General features: G+C 41.3%; 1 protein-coding gene across 25 annotated transcripts in view; it reads right to left on the minus strand.

The window, feature by feature from the left end:
- Positions 1-18,262, minus strand: part of WNK2 (WNK lysine deficient protein kinase 2) — a 106,788-nt gene that overhangs the window by 18,419 nt on the left and 70,107 nt on the right. For 13 of the 25 annotated variants that reach the window (XM_015293427.4, XM_015293426.4, XM_040646689.2 and 10 more), the window contains 13 exons: positions 16,250-16,299; positions 15,350-15,515; positions 15,153-15,269; positions 14,838-15,005; positions 14,589-14,634; positions 13,274-13,390; positions 11,340-12,442; positions 9,869-9,941; positions 8,115-8,170; positions 7,355-8,037; positions 6,107-6,321; positions 3,892-4,107; positions 2,904-3,002 (listed from right to left, as the gene is read on the minus strand). In XM_015293427.4, the coding sequence (XP_015148913.2) occupies positions 2,904-3,002; positions 3,892-4,107; positions 6,107-6,321; positions 7,355-8,037; positions 8,115-8,170; positions 9,869-9,941; positions 11,340-12,442; positions 13,274-13,390; positions 14,589-14,634; positions 14,838-15,005; positions 15,153-15,269; positions 15,350-15,515; positions 16,250-16,299 (3,109 nt within the window). The remainder of the gene's footprint in view (positions 1-2,903; positions 3,003-3,891; positions 4,108-6,106; positions 6,322-7,354; positions 8,038-8,114; positions 8,171-9,868; positions 9,942-11,339; positions 12,443-13,273; positions 13,391-14,588; positions 14,635-14,837; positions 15,006-15,152; positions 15,270-15,349; positions 15,516-16,249; positions 16,300-18,262) is intronic. The other 12 variants (XM_015293431.4, XM_046900117.1, XM_040646694.2 and 9 more) reach the window with 4 other exon arrangements.

Here is an 18,262-nt window from a genome sequence, read left to right on the forward strand (position 1 = left end):
TAATTAATTGAGATTTAATCTCTGACTGTAAAAGTTAAGCTAAGTTAAGCTTTATTTCCAATTCCAGAGGTAACATCTGAGAAATTAAGGAGCTATTGTATCTTACAGGACAGAAAAAAAAATCCACTGTCCCATATTTGTGCTGTAACATGCCAAAAAGCATGAAAACTAAAACAAAATTGAAGTGGCAGTAAGTTGTCAGACCATTTCCATAATCCCATTCACATACAATATATTAATTACTACAGACCTGACGAAAATAGCTTTGCATGAGATTACAAGTCTAAGCCAAGTAGAGCTTTTGAAAATCCCACTCACAGTCAGTGCAAACTCTTCTCTAAGACGCCCTTGCAATTTAACCCATGGGAGGAGCTTGGGCTAAAACTATGCTGGAGACCATCAAAAATATTTTATTCCATGAGAAGTTGAAGGAAAAAGCAATACTGGACGAGGGGACAGAACAGGCAGCAGGTCTGGGAGAACCTGAAAGTGTTTAAGCTTGATGGGCTTTGTAGCTAAGCACAACTGTCTTTAAAGCATCTGAACACTACTTCACAGAAGCAAGCTGCTAATGTATTTACTAATACAATACACCTGAGCTCCCCTCCCCAGAGTGCTGTTGTTCCTCAGTCAAATGTTTAGATGCAGAACATTCCTGAAAATGCAGCACAAATCCTCCCAGCAGCTCTCGAATAACAAAACGACATTGATTTGTGGGATGGATCCAGCTGAACTGCCAAGTCCCACTGAACAGCTACCTGCATCCAAAGGTCACAGCTCATGCCCACATGCGCTTGCTCTCCGTGTTTCAAACCCACCCTTGGTGCTCCTGCACGCAGAGATGCTCACACAAAGCACATGCAGGAGCTGCTGCAAACCCTCAAGTCCCCTTTGCACCAGGTAGCCCATGTTCCTGACGGAGGAGAAGGGCCAGGAGCCAGCTGGCCCTCCCCTTGCCATCATAATCACTTTGCGCTGCTCCCTGAGGCCCACGGCTGCTCCGGACACCCACTAGATGGAACCACCAGACATGTCTGTAGGCTCTGGCCACACAGCCAAGCTTCCTCACAGGTCCCCAGTTCGGTTCTGCTATGACTCACAAATGGGGGAGTGCAAATCTCTGAACACTTTGCCCAAAGAAACAAAGAAGGGAACATATGGGCTGAGAACAGAAACCAATTTGTTGCTCTGCTGATTACTTAAAGTATTGGGAAGCTTCATAATTGGAAGAATTCACATATTCCCTCGGTTTCATTCACAATATCCATGCACCCAAACTTCTTTAATACGCTGTTTGTGAATTGCCACCTTTCAGACTTTTTCCATCCTCCTGAACAGTGGTTTTGTGAAAGATAAATGAAACCACTTCGGAGATTTATATGTGCAGAAGAAACTACTAAGTCCATTATAACACCAAATGGCAAAAATCACATACTGAGATTTCCCTCAGGTACTCAGAAAAGCCCTGAGTGTAAAATTGTTGTTAAAAACTGGTATGGAAATAAATGCAGTGTGCTAAGCAGTAAACGTCAGTTTTCAGAACCAGAATGCTTGGATTTTAGGGACCTCAAACAAAATCAAGATTATTCTTATAATTATTGTTTACTCGTAACATTAGAGGGAGTGTTTTTAAGTGGTCTTGTGCCTTTGAGCTATACCACGTGGGTAATGATGAGCAACATCGCACTGCAATGGAAGACTTGGTATCAATGCAAACAAACAGTGGGTTAACCAAACAATTTCTCCAGAACATTATCAGCCTTCCTAATTTTATATGTAAGTGGCCTATAGTACCTGGTCAGCCCAACATATCTTTATTGTACAAGCAAAATCTGTTTGCCTAAAGGGCAGCAAATACTGCTAGGTAAAAAGGTTTGCACTTTTTAATTAAATAGCTTGATATCATTTGGTTGAATCGCCAATTACTTTAGAAGTCATACAATAAGGTATAAATAGTAGGTGCACAATTATCTGAATTGAGAAATACTGGATCCTAACAATCCATTTCAGAGTATCATATAATAATCTGATACTGCTTTTTACTTATTTCTGCTTTGATGAACTGCTAATTGACTTCATCTCAGAGGTCACATAAGGTCATAAGAAAATAAACTGAGCGCAGTGCTTCAGCCAGATCAGTTTACACAAAAAGTCGATGGCACTCGCCTTTGGAGTAACCGGATCTTCCCGCCACTTAGGTGTACATAAGAATTGCTCACTTAAGCTAATTGAAGTGAATGCATGGGGAAAAGCCCACCTAGAAAAGACATTTTGAAGGAACTAGCTGGAGCACTATCGTCTCAGCATTTCCACATGCAAAGAGCAGGGGGAAAAATTAAAGAAAATAGAGTGGATATAAACAGTACTGTAGATCGTGTTAATACAGCCCTTGTATGGAAGTTATACCCTTCAGTGACCTTCTAGTATTGTATCAGCTTGCTACATGCATGTCTTCATAGTCCAAACATGTGTGAAAGAGACCATTCGTCTACAGAAGGATGGATTTCTTTTTGTTGTCGCTGGAACCGGGACAGCAGACATGTATATTTGCCACATTGCAAATAAAAAAATTACTTCAACATAAATCACATAAAGTAGAAAAGCTTTGATAAGTCCAGGATAAAATTTACCATTAGGCTATATCACAAATGATGAGATCTTCCACACATGCTTTTGGTGCCCAGGCATGAGCCAAAAGCAGTGCAAAAAAAGCTTTCATATGAAAAATTAATGTAAATAAGGTGTGTTCGTGATGATTACTTAAAAGAAAGATAAAAAGAAAGATAAGATGGCTCAGAAAAAGGGGCATCCTGCCAAACATATTAGAGATATAAAACATGAGATTGGAAAAAGGGGTAAAAGAAAGATGGACTGTGATAAAATACAAAAGAACAAATACAAACAGATGGACAAAGACACAGGTCCACTGAGGAATCTGGTACGAGGTTTGCTACTAGATTTATAGGTCACTCTCTCAGACGTTTGGTGGAAAACCGTCCAGCCTGTAAATGAATATAAAGGGAAGAAAACAAAGACACTTATAAAGTACAAGTAGCTGTGATCAGATGTCCTATACCATCAGTCAAATCAGCTTTGTTAGTTAAACATCCACATCTCCATTTTAACTTTGCCAAAGAGGATTAAGTTAATTGACCATACACAAAGGATGCAATAACAGCAAAAGAGAACAGATAGATATTTTGTAGATTAGTTTGGCAGGATGTGCAATGAGAGGAAGGTATTTTAATCATCATTATAACTTCCACTATGCATGGCAACAAGATCAGTCAAAGCCTACAGAGGTATGCACTACATAGAAGTACCAGAAGTCAGGACTGGGGAACAGCCAATCTACCACTCTACAGTCATTTAGCAGGGATTCCAAAAGCATGCACAATGTTAACCCCTTAGATAAAGGGGACATAACTTGGTTCTCTCTACTTTTTTTCCACTCCCAAGAAGGATTAGTACTCTGTAGTGAGGATCTCCAGGTCTACCCATATCAAGGGGCTAAAACAAAAGCCCAAAATGGACCAAGGGAAACAGTCTCCTATCCGTCTTCATTTGTTAATTTTCTTTTTTCTCTTCTCTTTCTATTTTTTCCCCTCTAAGAAATCCATAAGGCAGACTCCAGAAAGTGTCAGTACCATTGCCGGCAAAGGTAGAAGGTATTTCCTACCTAAAATCTAGCGTGCCTTCTTGAGTGTTGACTCTGAATACTTTGTGAGATACTTTATTATCGTTCTCCTGACAATACTGCAGTGATAATTTTAAAGATAAGCCTGTAATTTGGATTGCCAAATCCACTCCTAAAAGTTCAAGCATAAGGGAAGCAAATTGATTTTAGCATGTGCTGGAGGATATGCTGAACAGCTGGTAGGAAAAAATCACCTTGGCCAGAGCTTGCGTTCACATCGCCTCCTTCGGGGCCTAAGCCGGAGCAGATGTCAGAAGACAAAGAGGCTTTGACAGAGCATGGCTGCTGTGTCTGAACAGACTTCCCAAATGTGGCTGACACAGAGGAAGTTACTCCTGTTGTTTCGGGAGATCCAGGCTGAGCTTTAGTTGTTTCTTTGTGGGGTGAGTCTTTAGAGTCTGAAACATTACCTGAAAGAACAAAAACAAAATACAAACAACGGCAAATGCTAGGAAACTACCGAAGAAATGTCAACGCCTAAAAACAGCTGCTCATTTGCCACCAACAACAGCAGTCTACAATTCTGAAGTACCATATGAAGCACAGACTACATAGATAATCAGCACCACAAAATAGTCTACACACACCATCACTGCTCCTGATTCTCCAAGAAGCCTGTGGGGTAAGTTTGATTTGAGTTTTTCAGAAGGACTGGAGTCAAGAACTTAAAGAGCACTGTTTAGAGTTGCAGGAGTGCCTGATTAGGACAATGGAGGCACAAGATGACTGAGGAGAATAAGTAGGTTTGCACTCAAACCTGAGGTGAAAGCAAGTCAGTGGAGAAAAATAAAAAGCTGCTGAGAAGACATGAGGATTTTTTTTTCTTTATAGCTATCTATATATAGATATATATATGTCTCTATACAAAAATTTGTATCTATATACAGGTATATTGTGTAAGGAGACATTTAGCAAGAGAGTGGCTTCGTAATCATTTGTGATATGGATTTAACAGCAAAAGCAACTAACAGAGGCAATGCTAATTAGCCTCTATCAGTAACTGCATGAGACTACCTGCCCTTCATCTCTGAGAAATGACCTCAGAAAGCCCCAGAAGTGAGGAGTCTAACTAGGTAAGGGTGAGAAGACTCAGGAGTGAATACAGGTTCTCAGAGTAATGAGAACTTCATGCAGCGCCTCAGAATAGTGAAAAATAATAAAGAAGAAATGCACAAAGGAAAGCATGCACCAAAGAAGCAATATAACTGAGCACATTGCTGTTCTCTAATTTGAAGTAGTGGTCAAGAGGAGGACATTATAACACAGAAATAGGCTGAAATTCTTTGAACTGAGGTAACATGCTGATATGAGCCAAGGTCCATGAGCAGAGACAGAGAGATATGGGCTCTCTGTGTAGACAGAAAACGGCTACGGACAACCCAAGAACAAACTGGCAAATGGATGCACAAAATCAAAGACATTCACAGCATCTCACCACAAGGAAGGGAGGTAAAACCTGCACAGGTTAGCCAAGCAGCAGCAAGAGAGTTATGAAAGATTAAACACTGCTTCAAATCCTGTATGCAAAAGTACTCAGATTCGAAATGGATCACAGAACATCTTGCCTCTGAATCTGCTTTACCTGTCTTAATTGAAATCCTTAATTAAAAGCAAAACCCTCTAAAACAGTCTGATAAGAATTTCATTGCATCAGCCTTGCTAAGTGAATCTGTAAAAGTGATGTTGCAAACAAGACCTACCAGATTTGAAATACAGGGTCAATTCTGGAAGCATGCTACTCTTCCACATAACCGTATGAACTAAGCTGAAGGAAAATTATTCTGTTCTACACCCTGCTGAAGAAATAGGCACTGAAGTGTATCAACATTTGTTATCCGTAATGTCACCATCCTACTTTCCAAAGAGATAATGACTGAAGACTGTCATATTGTTTGAGAGCATTTGAGAAAATCTCAAAGTACTTCAGATGGACAAAGCATCCATCACAACTTTCATTAACTGTTTTCTTATCTCCCGCTCTTGGGGGAGAAAATACAATCCCATCTTATTTACATAGCATGTTGTAGGAATAAATAGACAACAACAAGATACAGCACCCAATCAATAGAGGACAGCAGCTCCTAAGAAGTGAATACAAACATCAATAAATTGCATTTGGAGAAAAGATGAGAAAATGTAACCAGGCTGTATTCCAAATTAAAGTGGGATATTGTTTCTCTGCCAAACACTGTCAACAATGCAGGGAAGGTACAGCTCAGCATGGGGCACTGTAACAAGATGGTCTCAAAGGAAGCCCACTTCAAAAACAGTTCACAGCATGCAAACTTAAGACACTGTATTAAGAAGAAAAAAATCAGTAACTTTTATGCAGTCCATGCAATTATACAGCAACACCATAACAGCCAAAAACAACAACAGGGAAACGGAAAGTAACCTTAGTGCACCTACTTGTGCTTGATGTTCCACTCCTGAGCTGTTGAACCAGAGGGTTTAATAGTTTTCCACCTTTCAATTTATTTTTGCTTGTTCTTCGTCGACGGCTGCTTGGCGGGGCTGAGTGAAGGAACCCCATGTTGGGAGGGAGGGGCTTCCCTAACCGAATGTACAGCGCCTCTATCTCATTCTTCTGCTGAGTCTGAAGTTCAGCAATTTCTTTCATATGCCTAAGTATGAAAACAAAACATCACCACACGTTGGCAGCAGAACTAGTTATGAGATGAAACAAAACAACCTTCAGTCATAAAAGCTACCCAACAGCATGTGAAGTCAGAACCACCTACCTAGCAAAGGTGGTGCCTGACTTCTCATACACTGATTTGTAAGATAGAACCCTAGGTAGATAAAAGATTTTAAATATGCTAAGTAAAAGCAATCAATTTTGGAATTCTGATTTAAAGATGCCATAAAGTCAGTTTTAAACTTTTTGTATTAGTGTAGTTCTGTATAAAAAAATGTGCAGCACCTATATTCAGCAAAACCATTATATTGTAGGTTAAAGATTTTGCTTAGATTACCAACTAATACTAGTATTTATCCATCACATGTCAGGAAAGAAAGAAACATTAATGTTTTAATAAAGCTGGTTGTGAGGACTGGCAGCACAGCAGACTACTGAGGCTCCACCAGACTTCCCCGAGAGTGGGCAGACTGCTGAGGTTTAGGCATGGTGTGAGGTGAAGGTTTTAATCCAGTTTCTGTTAGCAGGTATCTATCATAAGAGTGGCATCAGGAGTAGTGGTGGGTCTGTAGGTCTTCTAGTCTGAAGCACTCTTGGAGAGAAGGGTGCGAAGAGAACGCCTTACAGCTCTCTAAGCGGACATCCATATTACAGTTATATGGTCTTACATAGCACCCACACTGGATCCTAATATTGCACACAAACACATCACAAATTCTATTGCCTGCTACTATACCAGTGCAGTTTTTAAGCAGGGAAACAGGACATCACAGCAGAAATTCTCCTGATTTAAAAAAAAAAATGCTGAATTATTCTACTTCCAAACAGAAGTGGCAAATAAAGTGAGGCATAAAATGATGCAGGATGACATTGAAGGGGAGGTCTCAGTGATGCCTAATTTGCTCAGGAGCAGTTTACTCACTACAGCTATGCAAAACACATTTGCTTAGTACATGCAGAGATGCTGCCTAGGTATCTTAATGCATTCTACCCCAGCACTGTTTGCAAACCCAACATACTTCTCTCTCAAGTTCTGCAGTTCTTTCTTCATGTCTGCATCTTCAAATTCAGAGTCATTGTCACTGCTCATGTATGATGACTGCGAGTGGAAGGATGTTATGTTGATGGTAGGAATCTTTGTTCCCTGCCCGTTTGGTGAATCGGGGCCTTGGGAGCCCGCTTTTCCAGTCCTTTGCAGAAAAGCTGCTGCTTTTTTAATCAAGTCAGAGGCTGCACTACTGCTCGGAGGGGATGGCTGAGCCGCAGCAGCCTGTCGATGGAAGGGCTCCTCGGCAGAATCACTCGAGCCCTGGTCACAAAGGACATCAACAGACGAGGCCGTCTGCACCCGTCGGACAGCTGTCTTCTGGTCGGGGCTGGAAGGGAGCTCATCCAAATAGACGTCCGGGGGCGCAGAGAATCTTAAGCAATGCGGCGCTGCTAAAGTTAATTCATCTTGCGTGCTGCTTACTGAAAACCTGCCAATAGTTTTGGCTGGTGTACCGCTATCATGAGTTCCAGCCTGTTTTCCATAGGAACCGGAGTCTAGAGAGTCATCCCTTTGAAGGTTATTTATCACCCCATCTGCTGTCGATAGCTGCATTACATTATCTGTGTGCGTAGATGAAGTTGTAGCCTTTGCCTTCTCGTTCGTTTTAGAAGTTTCCATCTGTTTAGCTATGCTCGATGATGTAGGTGCAACCTGGAGAAAATAAGAGAGGTTAATTTGGAAAGTAACTGTAATAATCAAATATAAAACTATGCGTGGTTTCTGGTTACCTGGAGGAGGCCCTTTGCTGGAGTCACAGGAGCTGGAGTGATGCTCGCAGCTGATCCTGTTTTACAAGTTGGAGAAGAAAAACAAATTAATGTCTGTAATGGTTTTGCATAAAGCAAGCCAATGGTAAACTCAAGTGTAACAGTGCAGCACTGCAGCACTGAAGAATGATGTAAATACCAATTCCTCGTAATGCAGGATCTAGGATGTTATTTTATTTTTAAATGCAGGAGACGATAATGATAACAGTACAGATTACCTGCAGGTAGACACTAGCTTCAGTCCATTCATTTGGGGAATTCAAATAATAAAAGGAGTGTGAAATTTCATAAGGCAAGTGGAAAGTTTTAGAGAGGAAGTAGAGTGAAATCTGCATGGTACACCAGACCTGTACGACTGGGGTATTCTGCATGTCTCGAAAAAATAAATAATTGCCCTCAGATATTCATGCATATAAAATGCTGCAGTTGGCTACAAATGGACCATTACTTCACACCTTTCATTTGACAGATACCCACACCAACAATTCAAAGCACCTGAAATGAAGTTAAACATCACACTGCTGAAAGCAGAAGTTACAAGCTCAGAAAATGACCACTTGGACCTCAAAATATGCAAGAAGCAAAATGCCAGCGGATTAATGTAGACAACATTATTTCACCACCTGGACCACTGCTTCTGAAGTGAAGGCAGTGTACACAAGCTTTTCAGAAAGCTGCTTTCTTATGGCACACCGCACAGAGTGAACATACAGCCTCCATATTCCTGAAACGGTAAAATATATTCTTGCTTTATGGTATCTAGGATACATTAATTCTACTACACAGTGCTACATTTCACTTGCGTGCGCTCTTCTCTGCCTTTAGTGAGACAAATTAACACATGAAACCCAGAGCTTTCCTCTTGCACTGACCTGAGCGGTGGACTCCAGTGAGCCATGAACATTTTTGGCAATTTACACAACTCGAGGTCCCTTATTTATTCTAGGAGTACCGCACTTCCCTGCAAATTGAAGAGGCAGCGCACGAGCTCCAGCTCTGAACCAGCCAGAGGTGCTGCAGGTGGCTCCAGGTGAGTCAACAAAGAACTGTCTGTCATCACACAAACGTGGCACTGCTTTGCCACAACAATCTCAAAACAGAACTGACCAGTCCCCCCTCACTCCCTACCTGTGACAGGGGCAGGAGTTTCAGGCTCCTCAATGCTTAAGACTTTCCGTGACTTGCAAGACGGGTAAAAGAAGCATTACAACCGCTCAGTTTCTTACTACTGCTCCTACTGTGCTATTATGGAAATTGCAATTGTATCTGCAAGTACTTAATGAAAAGAACTTCTTCCTAGCTCTCCATGGGACTCTCAAACATCTTACAAGCTTCTCCCCAGAGATGCTACCCTCAGCACATGATTTTCATCAACTCCTTTTTATGCAGCCCCAGAAATCCAAGGGACTTTCTGTTCAGATGTTTTAATGGCACCAGAAATTTACTGTTGAGATCACAGGCATCCACATGAACACCCTATACTATAGGCATATATTACCTACTTATGGTTTAAAATAAATCTGCCTGTGAGGCAGTTTATTTCTAGGAAGCTTGACAGGAGCGAGCTATTTAATACTTGTTATATTACAGCAGGGTCAGCAATGCACCGGGCACTGCTGGGCAGTTAACCAAGAGCTAACAGCAAGCAGACGTAGGAGAGGACCAGGCACAAGTACACATCCATCACTGCAGTTCAGCACTGAAAGGAGCATTACCTCTTTGGCTTGCTGACCCACCTCTTGCTTCCAAAGACTCAGTCCCAATGCCAGCGACCTCAGACTTTTCAAGCTTTCAGTAAAAAGAAAAAAGAAAAGCATTTCAGTCTCCAGCACAAAGCCAATGCATTCTCATTCTCTCTTTCTTTCTCTCCCCCCATCCCTCTATACTCACACTATTGTGGAGTATGAAACTATTTTATATTGTTTGTGGAGGTGGCCTCCTAGCTTTTCCTTTATCTCCTCCATTTTTTTTCTCTCCCTTGGAAGACAAAGAGGAGGCAGTGTCACGGACAAGACTGCGACCTAAGTCAACACAGGCACTGAATTATATATGAATTTTGGTTTTGTTCTGTTTTGCTTTTCCAGCCAAACCACACGCTTTGCAACCATCTCTTCAGTAAGTCCCAGATTTCAGAAGGACTAGACTTGATTACTGGAGAGAGACCACCTTTCATAAACAGAGCACTGTAGCTGCAATAGGTGGTCATTTATCACCACATAGTTCAAGCAAGTTGCTCAAAGGCAGCCATATTTCCATAAAATACTGCATCTTTCCAATAGTTCATCCAGGTGACACTGTACAGAACTGTCTCATCCTTAGTAGTGGTGATGGGATTATCTCCAGAAGTCTTTCCAAAGAAGATAAACACATTAGAAAAACATTAGAAAAATCCTATATATATTTCGTGTTCAGTGCTACTTACTGTATCTCATTTTCAAAGAGATAGGCTGTGTTTGGAGTCTGTGCTATTTCAATAACCTATTACATATTCTAAAATTGGTCATAAATGCATAATTTGCAAATTAAACATTTATTCCTGCTAACTTCGTGATAACGATACAAAGCAAAACTCTATTCATAGACTATAATCAGTCTTTAGGGGAGGTCTGTGAAACTGCTCTGATTCTGCCTCATCCATAAATGGGACACTCTGCCAGCTCCCTGCTGCTATGTGCATTTGCTGTGGTATGAGGCAAGGGTGAAGCAGAACATCCCCATGTAACCAGCTACATACACGTGCAAATGAGACACAGACAATACCATGTCAGAACCAGGTGACCAAACACTATCTTCCTCTTCAGAACTTAATGACTATTCCCATGATATGTATTATCTCCTTAAACTACAAAAAGTCACATTTCTGCCTGCTTTAGAAACAGGATATGATGAGAAGTGTGAATTAAGATATTATTTAACTTAAAAGCCCAAAGGAAAGATCTGGCTTTCACTGATGTTTATGTAAAGTGAGTCAAGTTCTAACTTCACGAGATGCACTCTAAGAGAACATTCACAATGGAAAGCATGCAGTGACAAAAGGTAATACACCAAGGAGCAGACGTAAAACGTTTAGAGAAGCAAGAAGCCCATACACGTGTTATACTACAGACTGTTTCTGAGCTCTACTTTGGTGCTGTCCATGACAGCTGGATTTAGAGATACAAAGGGCAAAGTCACTGCTGCACTGACCAATGCTGGGTAAGGTGCGATCTCAGGTGGCACAGCCGGCACAAACTGGGCCTCGGCAGCTTTCACCTCCTGGCAGCTATCCGTGGCGTTATGGCCCGGTTCTCTCAAATCCAACACCAACTTGGGAACTTGATCTTCGGTAAGTGGTGGCAAGTTAAATTCACTGTCTGCCTGTTCCAATGGCACAAAAGCGTCTGGAGTTCCTGCTGATGCAGAAGAAGTTGGGACATATTCCTGGTAAAGTAAGTTGCGCAGTTTCTCATCGAGGCTTTTTATTGTGTTGTCAACAAAGTCCACCCGGGGTGGCCCCTCTCCATCAGACTCCACGGTGCACGGCTGCTGCTGTTGCTGCTGCTGCAGCAGGCTGATCCCCACGCTGGCGCAGGTGACAGGCTGTGTCTGGGACAGCATCGCGTGCTGCTGGGATGCGGCCATGGACACCTGAGTGGGGCTCTGAAGTTGAGATCCTGCCAGATTGAGAGACTCAGATGCAACAGATGGAGGAAACACTTTGTTCACAAAGGAGTGCTGCACCACGCCGGGCTGGCTGGCCTCTGGCAGGTGAGGGATCTGGGCCGCAGGCTGCCGCTCCAAAACAACAGCATCTGAGAGCACAGGGAGCGGGCAGAGCTCCGGTGCCTTGGCAGCAGCTGGTGGGACTGCTTTGGGTGGCCCGACACTGCAACACGCTATCTCCACATCAGGGATACACATGGCCTCGTCTGCCTGCTGCTGCGCATGCTGAGTAGGCTGAGCAGCCAGTGGAGCATCAGCGGGCTCCTCCAGAGGGACAGCACCTGGGACAGGAGTGCCAGGTGGGGCGGGCAATGCTGCTTTCAGTAGAGAACATTCCGGCTGGCCTCCGTTAGCGGCTGCCTGCTCCAGGATGTTTGGAGCAGGTCCTGGCGGTGCTGGAACTGAGAGCTCTGCCTGGCTTGGCAAGCCAGCTGAAGATGCTGCAGCAGGAATTTGTGCCAAAGATGGAGAGGCCCCAATGGGGCTGTCACAGACGCTTGCTTGTAGAGGAAGCTGCTGACAAGCTAAGACACCAGGCGTATCCGGTACCGCAGAGTTTGCTTGCTGATCATCCGACTGCTCCAGGTCTAGGAAGGACACAAACAGCATTTGAACTTCTGATGGCTGAAACAAACTGATTAAGTGAAACAATCACTGCAGAGCTAGTGTGACAACTACACCTAGTCTGAACTGATCCGTGCTGCCTAGCAGAAAAAATTAAGGCTGCGGTGACCCATCTGGATGCTTTCCTGTATAACTTACTCTAAGGAACCTGCTTTAGCAGGGGGTTGGACTCATCTCCAGAGGTCCTTTCCAACCCCCATGATCCTGTGGTTAGAATTTCAGTCATGCTATAGTGTAAGGCAGGCACTTTAAACACTGGAACTTCCCCCAAACTCAGATACACATTTCTAATTTGGTTCAGTATAACAAACACACTTATGTTGTGCATGACTTAAAGAAGGCTCTTCATCAAAAAAGATGCAAACTAATTTTGTGTGATAGCTGTTTCCTAATCAACAGGAACGTTACTCTGAAGTATTTCACCTCAACACTTGACCGAGGACAGGATGGCATGGGTTGTTCAAACTATGTGATGTCTCTGGCACGTAAAATTGTCTTCAATTGTTACAAAGACAATGAGGCCTACGCTTCATAAAGTACACCTTTCATAGGGTAAGGAAGAAGAGCTCTTCTACATCTCAGGAAGTTTTCATTATCATCTTGGAACTAGAGGCTGATGATTACAGCTCTAAGCCAAGGCAGACATACATCAGGGTCCATTCCTCCCCACTCTCCCCTTGCCTTCCCCAAGCCATCACAGCTTTCTGAGAGACTGGGGTACTGAGGATCAAAGCCAAGAGACTTCTTTCCCTTCTGAGACAATGCTTCCTAAAAAATCTAAACTTTGTAAATACCTGGACCTTCAGACTGTTGTGCACTCTGAGGAACTGGTGGAGAAAATTCTGGTGCATCAGTAGTCGGGTTTTCCACCACAGGGCATATAATAAACCACCTTTTTCCGGTATGCAAAACTAGATATGAAAATAAAAAGTAAACAATAGTTTTGGTTTATTCCAGCTCACCCATCATAAGCTAGTTTTAATTTTTATATTTAGATAGAAAATCCAAATTCCTGTAGTAATAGCCAAGATTAAAAACAATGGATCCCATCTGATTTTCATTCCTGAGAAGCCAGTTTCTCTAAGGGAGACTGACACCACCTGATTATGCCACACATTTATAGTAAGTTTATTTTCAAGTGTTAATTACCCTTAGAAGGGTAATAATTACATGCATGACAAATTTATTAATGGTTCTGCAAACAGTTAGCTTACTATGGAAAAAAATGTCAGTTTTGTAAAGTTTTTCCATTTTAACCTTTCTAAGTAGGAAGTGTTATAGCTAACATTTCTTTTCAAGTCTCATCTCAAGGTCTGGCATATGTAAATGGCAAACCAGAATTACACACACTTAGTAATATCCAGCATAAGCATAAATGTTATGTTTAAAAATGTGCTTAAAAAAATGATATTGCTTTTACAGGCAAAAATAAACCAGATATTTTGAGCAGAAAATCTAGTCAGTAAAGATCATTCAGTTTCTGCATTCATTAAAGAAGTCCTTTATGTATGGGAAGGATGCTATCTTTCCTTCCCTGTAATTAAGACTTTTTGAAACAATGCTTCCTCCATCGGAAATTTAGCTTTTTTCCACTAAAATACACTTACACAGAGATAAAAAGACCATATATATATAATATTATATAACGCAATGTATATATATAATGTAATAACAATATAATAATATATATATATATGTAATATATATATATTATATAAAATGCAATGACATTCAGATGCCCAAAAGTACCCTCAATAATAAAGAGGTAGCTGAAAAAGTATGGGCTAGAAATTTCAATTAAATTACCAATGCAAACACATCTTTTAACTTTCTCTTGCAAATGTAGTTACGAAAAGAGTATGCTTCCTGATTTTTACACTACTGATTATCTGCTGATGTAATTCAGGGCTTCCCTAGATGTCCCAGGTGTCAGCCAGCTTAGCCCTATGATCGTCAAGGTTGCTAACAGAAGAGATCACTGTTATATCCTTATTTCTAGATACAACCACCAGTAAAATTGGTGATATCTTCCTGAATCTAGCAACTTCTGCATAAGCTAATCAGCAACCTCAAGCTAGAGATTAAGCTTGTATTCAAAGGCACTTTTACCATTTTGTTGATACACGGGTGTCTTCACTTGAGATGGCCGCTTCTCCTATTCAAAGAAACAAACAACAAAAAACCACTGTCTTAGTATCAATGCAAGAACAGCATTATTCCAAGGAATCTCTACACTGTAAATTTTAACTGAGTTGAAGAATTGTTTTTTCCCTTTTATTTAGCGTGGGTTGTGAAACTTCTTTACAGTAATCAGACGTTAACAAAAAGGTATCAACCAAGAACTCTAATGTTTCTTACCTCACTCATTTCTGCTCCATCAGTATCCTGCTGGGGACTTGTTCCCTGATCAGAACTCCGTTCTCCTTCTGTATCTTCACTGAGCATATCTTCTGCTTTATCGATAATATCTTTCATTTGTTCAATAAACGTCTCTTTCTCACTCTGCAATATGAATTCATTCTCTACCTACAAGGTCACAACAAAACAGAGAAAATAACTATAACTTTTTTGCTAATGCCCCATTCTGCTTGCAACAAGCCCACATGAGAATAAACTGGCTAAGGCAACTTGTTACATCAAGAGCCTATGGGCAGCTGCATCACCAAGTCTTACCATGTAAGTAGCAATTTCCTCAGGCGCATCACCATCCAAATCAAACTTAAAAGTCACCATTTTGTGATTGTGTGTTTCAAGCTGGCACTCCACCATCTTATCCCCTGTGTTACAAACCTGCAAACGAAGATTAACAACAATTATTTCTGGCACAACCACACTAACCCTGAATTTATCCCTAAGGAAAGTGTACTTGCATTTAATATAGTCAGTTTGGGTCTGTTGGTTTTCTCCTGGCGTGAACGAGCACGTGTAGATTTCTTATGTTTCTTTGAAGACTTTCCTTCTTGTTTTCCACTTCCTATTGCTCCTTCAAAGCTGTCACTCATCTCTTTACCTGAAGCGACATCTGGACTCATGTAGCTTTGCAAGAGAAAGGAAGAAACCCCCCCGCCCAAGAATGAAACCGCCATCACACAATAGAGTTATGTATAGATAAGATAGAGGAAAATCAGACTACAAAAACGCGTATATTCTGGCCCAGATTGAGCCAGCTCCTGAGAGATGCTCAGTAAGAGAAAGGAGCTCCTCCAAGCCAGGCATGTGCTCTGGCTATCACATCTAACAAGAAATGACCTATCGAAGTTTCTGTCAGTACCATAAGGAAGTGCCATAATTATTTCAGTGATTAGTGCATTACTAGGCTTGAGCTCAAACTTGTGTACTACAAAACCTCAGAAAGAGCTCTGGCTGCATGTTTTAATTCTTGTTATAATGACATATCTAAGTGGCTCAATATACAACTCTGACCAATACACAATCCCCTGTATCACACCAGGGGATGGATCATTACAGAAGGTGATACAGGTACACCCATTCCAAAGGGGAAATGGGCTACATACCCAACTACAATAGCATTAAATGCCTTTGTACAGATTCAGTGGCATCAAAATCAGGGATCGTACCACTTGATTTACTGTAACAAAAATAAATTACTTGCTGAACTGAAATTTGTTGTGCATATATCAAAGGTTAGGATGCAATACCCATCTAAAGCAATACTCAATCTAAAGACCAGGCATTTGATTTAGCCTTATAAAGGTAGAAAAATCACCCTCTAGAAAGATTTTTTTTTTCTGAAATGATTATAATGATACCTTTCACAGCTCTGTGACAGAGTTTGAAGTTTGTCCTGTATTGCCTGCTCCTAAAACATAAGAAAAAGTCATTTAAGTAAACATGTTGTACTGCCAGACGAAAACACCCTGAAGAAAGGTTTGTTGTTGAGACATTCTTAATATCATTCTGTTTAACCTGATCCATCAATTTTGAAAATGCCCCATTTCACCCTCCCATCATCATTTGTGCCCAGCCACTCTTAGGACAGAGCCACCAATCTGCCAGCTCCCTTCCCTGCTGCTATTCTAAAGCAGAAGAGGCAGTGAAAGAAACAAAGCACTCCTCACCACAATGGAAAAATTGTACTGCAGGACAAATTCACATCAACACCTGATTTTTCTTTTTGAATGAATGTAAATTATACACTAACGTGTTTTATTGCTTTGTATAGTTCACCGAAATTATGTTAGGTATTTTAAGCGTGCTTGGCTTACTGTGAGAATTTCTGATGAACTTCCAAATAAAAGATAAAAATTCTTTTCTTAAAAAATACACTCTTCACATAATGTCACCTTGGTCTTGACACAACAGAAATTTTCCCTCAGAACTTCCCTCTTCCCTGGTCCAATGCTAGCCCAGGCATCAGTGGTGCTTCACCATGCACGGACCTTTACTGGCCCTACTACTACAGCCTCATTACATATATGGGTAACAGATACACACGCACCTGTGTTTGTATATAGCAGTATATGCATATACACACATCAGTTTTTAATAAATATATATAATTATATATATTTATAAACATATATTAAACTCTTCCACAGACACAGTTACAAACAAACCCCGGGACTGTCATCACTGTATACTCATACCAGAAGAGTTTTTAACTGTAGTTAAAAGCTTCGAGGTTAACCAGCCCACACCCCTCATTGCTTATAATGCCACTCATTGCCATGCCAAAATTGACCGCAGTTCCTATAAAACTGCAAAATTAATGAACAGTGAGAACACAGACATAATGTATCTAGATTTTAGTAATGCACTTCATCAAGTGCCTCACAAAATCTCATTTGCCTGATCAATCCAAATTGGTTTGGATATGAGTACTGCGACACAATTCAACAAAAGACAGATAAAAGCATCATGGCAGAGCAGCAACAAAACACGACGTTGGAGTATCTACAGATATGAAACTCCTCTTACCATCTTTTATTTATCAACCATTTCTTTATCCAAGAAAACCTTAGCAAAATATGTCATAAAATCAGCATGGGGAGTACTTGGACCAATGTGACCTTTACACGGAGAGACACAACGTGATGCTCATGTGCTTTGCTCAGGAGCCAGCTGCGATGATCAGCGCTTACAGCTCATTACAGCTGCAGGATTCCAGCATCTCACATACCAAAGAGCCCCAGAGGCCAGCACCTGCGCCCTGGGCTTGGCTCTGACTGGAGATTTCACAGGTGTGAGTAGAGGGAGGGAAGCTTTGAAATAAAGAAGTCTGGACATCACGTTGTCACTCAAAAAATATATATATAATTTTTTAAATCACACCTACTCAGTGCCTTTTATGCATTCCAGGAAATGAGGACAAAAGTGTGACAGTGGATTAATTTCTTTCAAAATTTACAAGTGAAACTTGAGAATGAAGTTAACAAAACAGCCATTGCTTGTTCCTAAGAATGAGATAAATTGTCAGGACAGACACGTGCCCTGGAGGACACCAATTTCTCAGTTAACATGGGACAACCTGCACCTCCCCTACATCATACTGAACCATAGCAATGAAATCTGTTTGTATTTCCAGTAGCTCGTAACAGGAGGGGCCCTGCACGCAAGGCTGTAGCTTTGGCATCAGCATGGATTCTAACAAGAGCTGTGCACAGAGAAAATAGGTAGGTTGGTGGAAAAACAGCTGGAGGAAGGGATGAAAGTAACGGATGGAAGGAGGAAGGCCTGACACAGCCAGGCTTTACTTACGGACTCTGCATGTGAAGCACGACAGGTTAATTCTTGCTAATTCTTCTACCTATGTCTAACCTACA

Source organism: Gallus gallus, chromosome 12 (assembly GCF_016699485.2).
Source record: "Gallus gallus isolate bGalGal1 chromosome 12, bGalGal1.mat.broiler.GRCg7b, whole genome shotgun sequence".
Classification (NCBI taxonomy): Eukaryota; Metazoa; Chordata; class Aves; order Galliformes; family Phasianidae; genus Gallus; species Gallus gallus.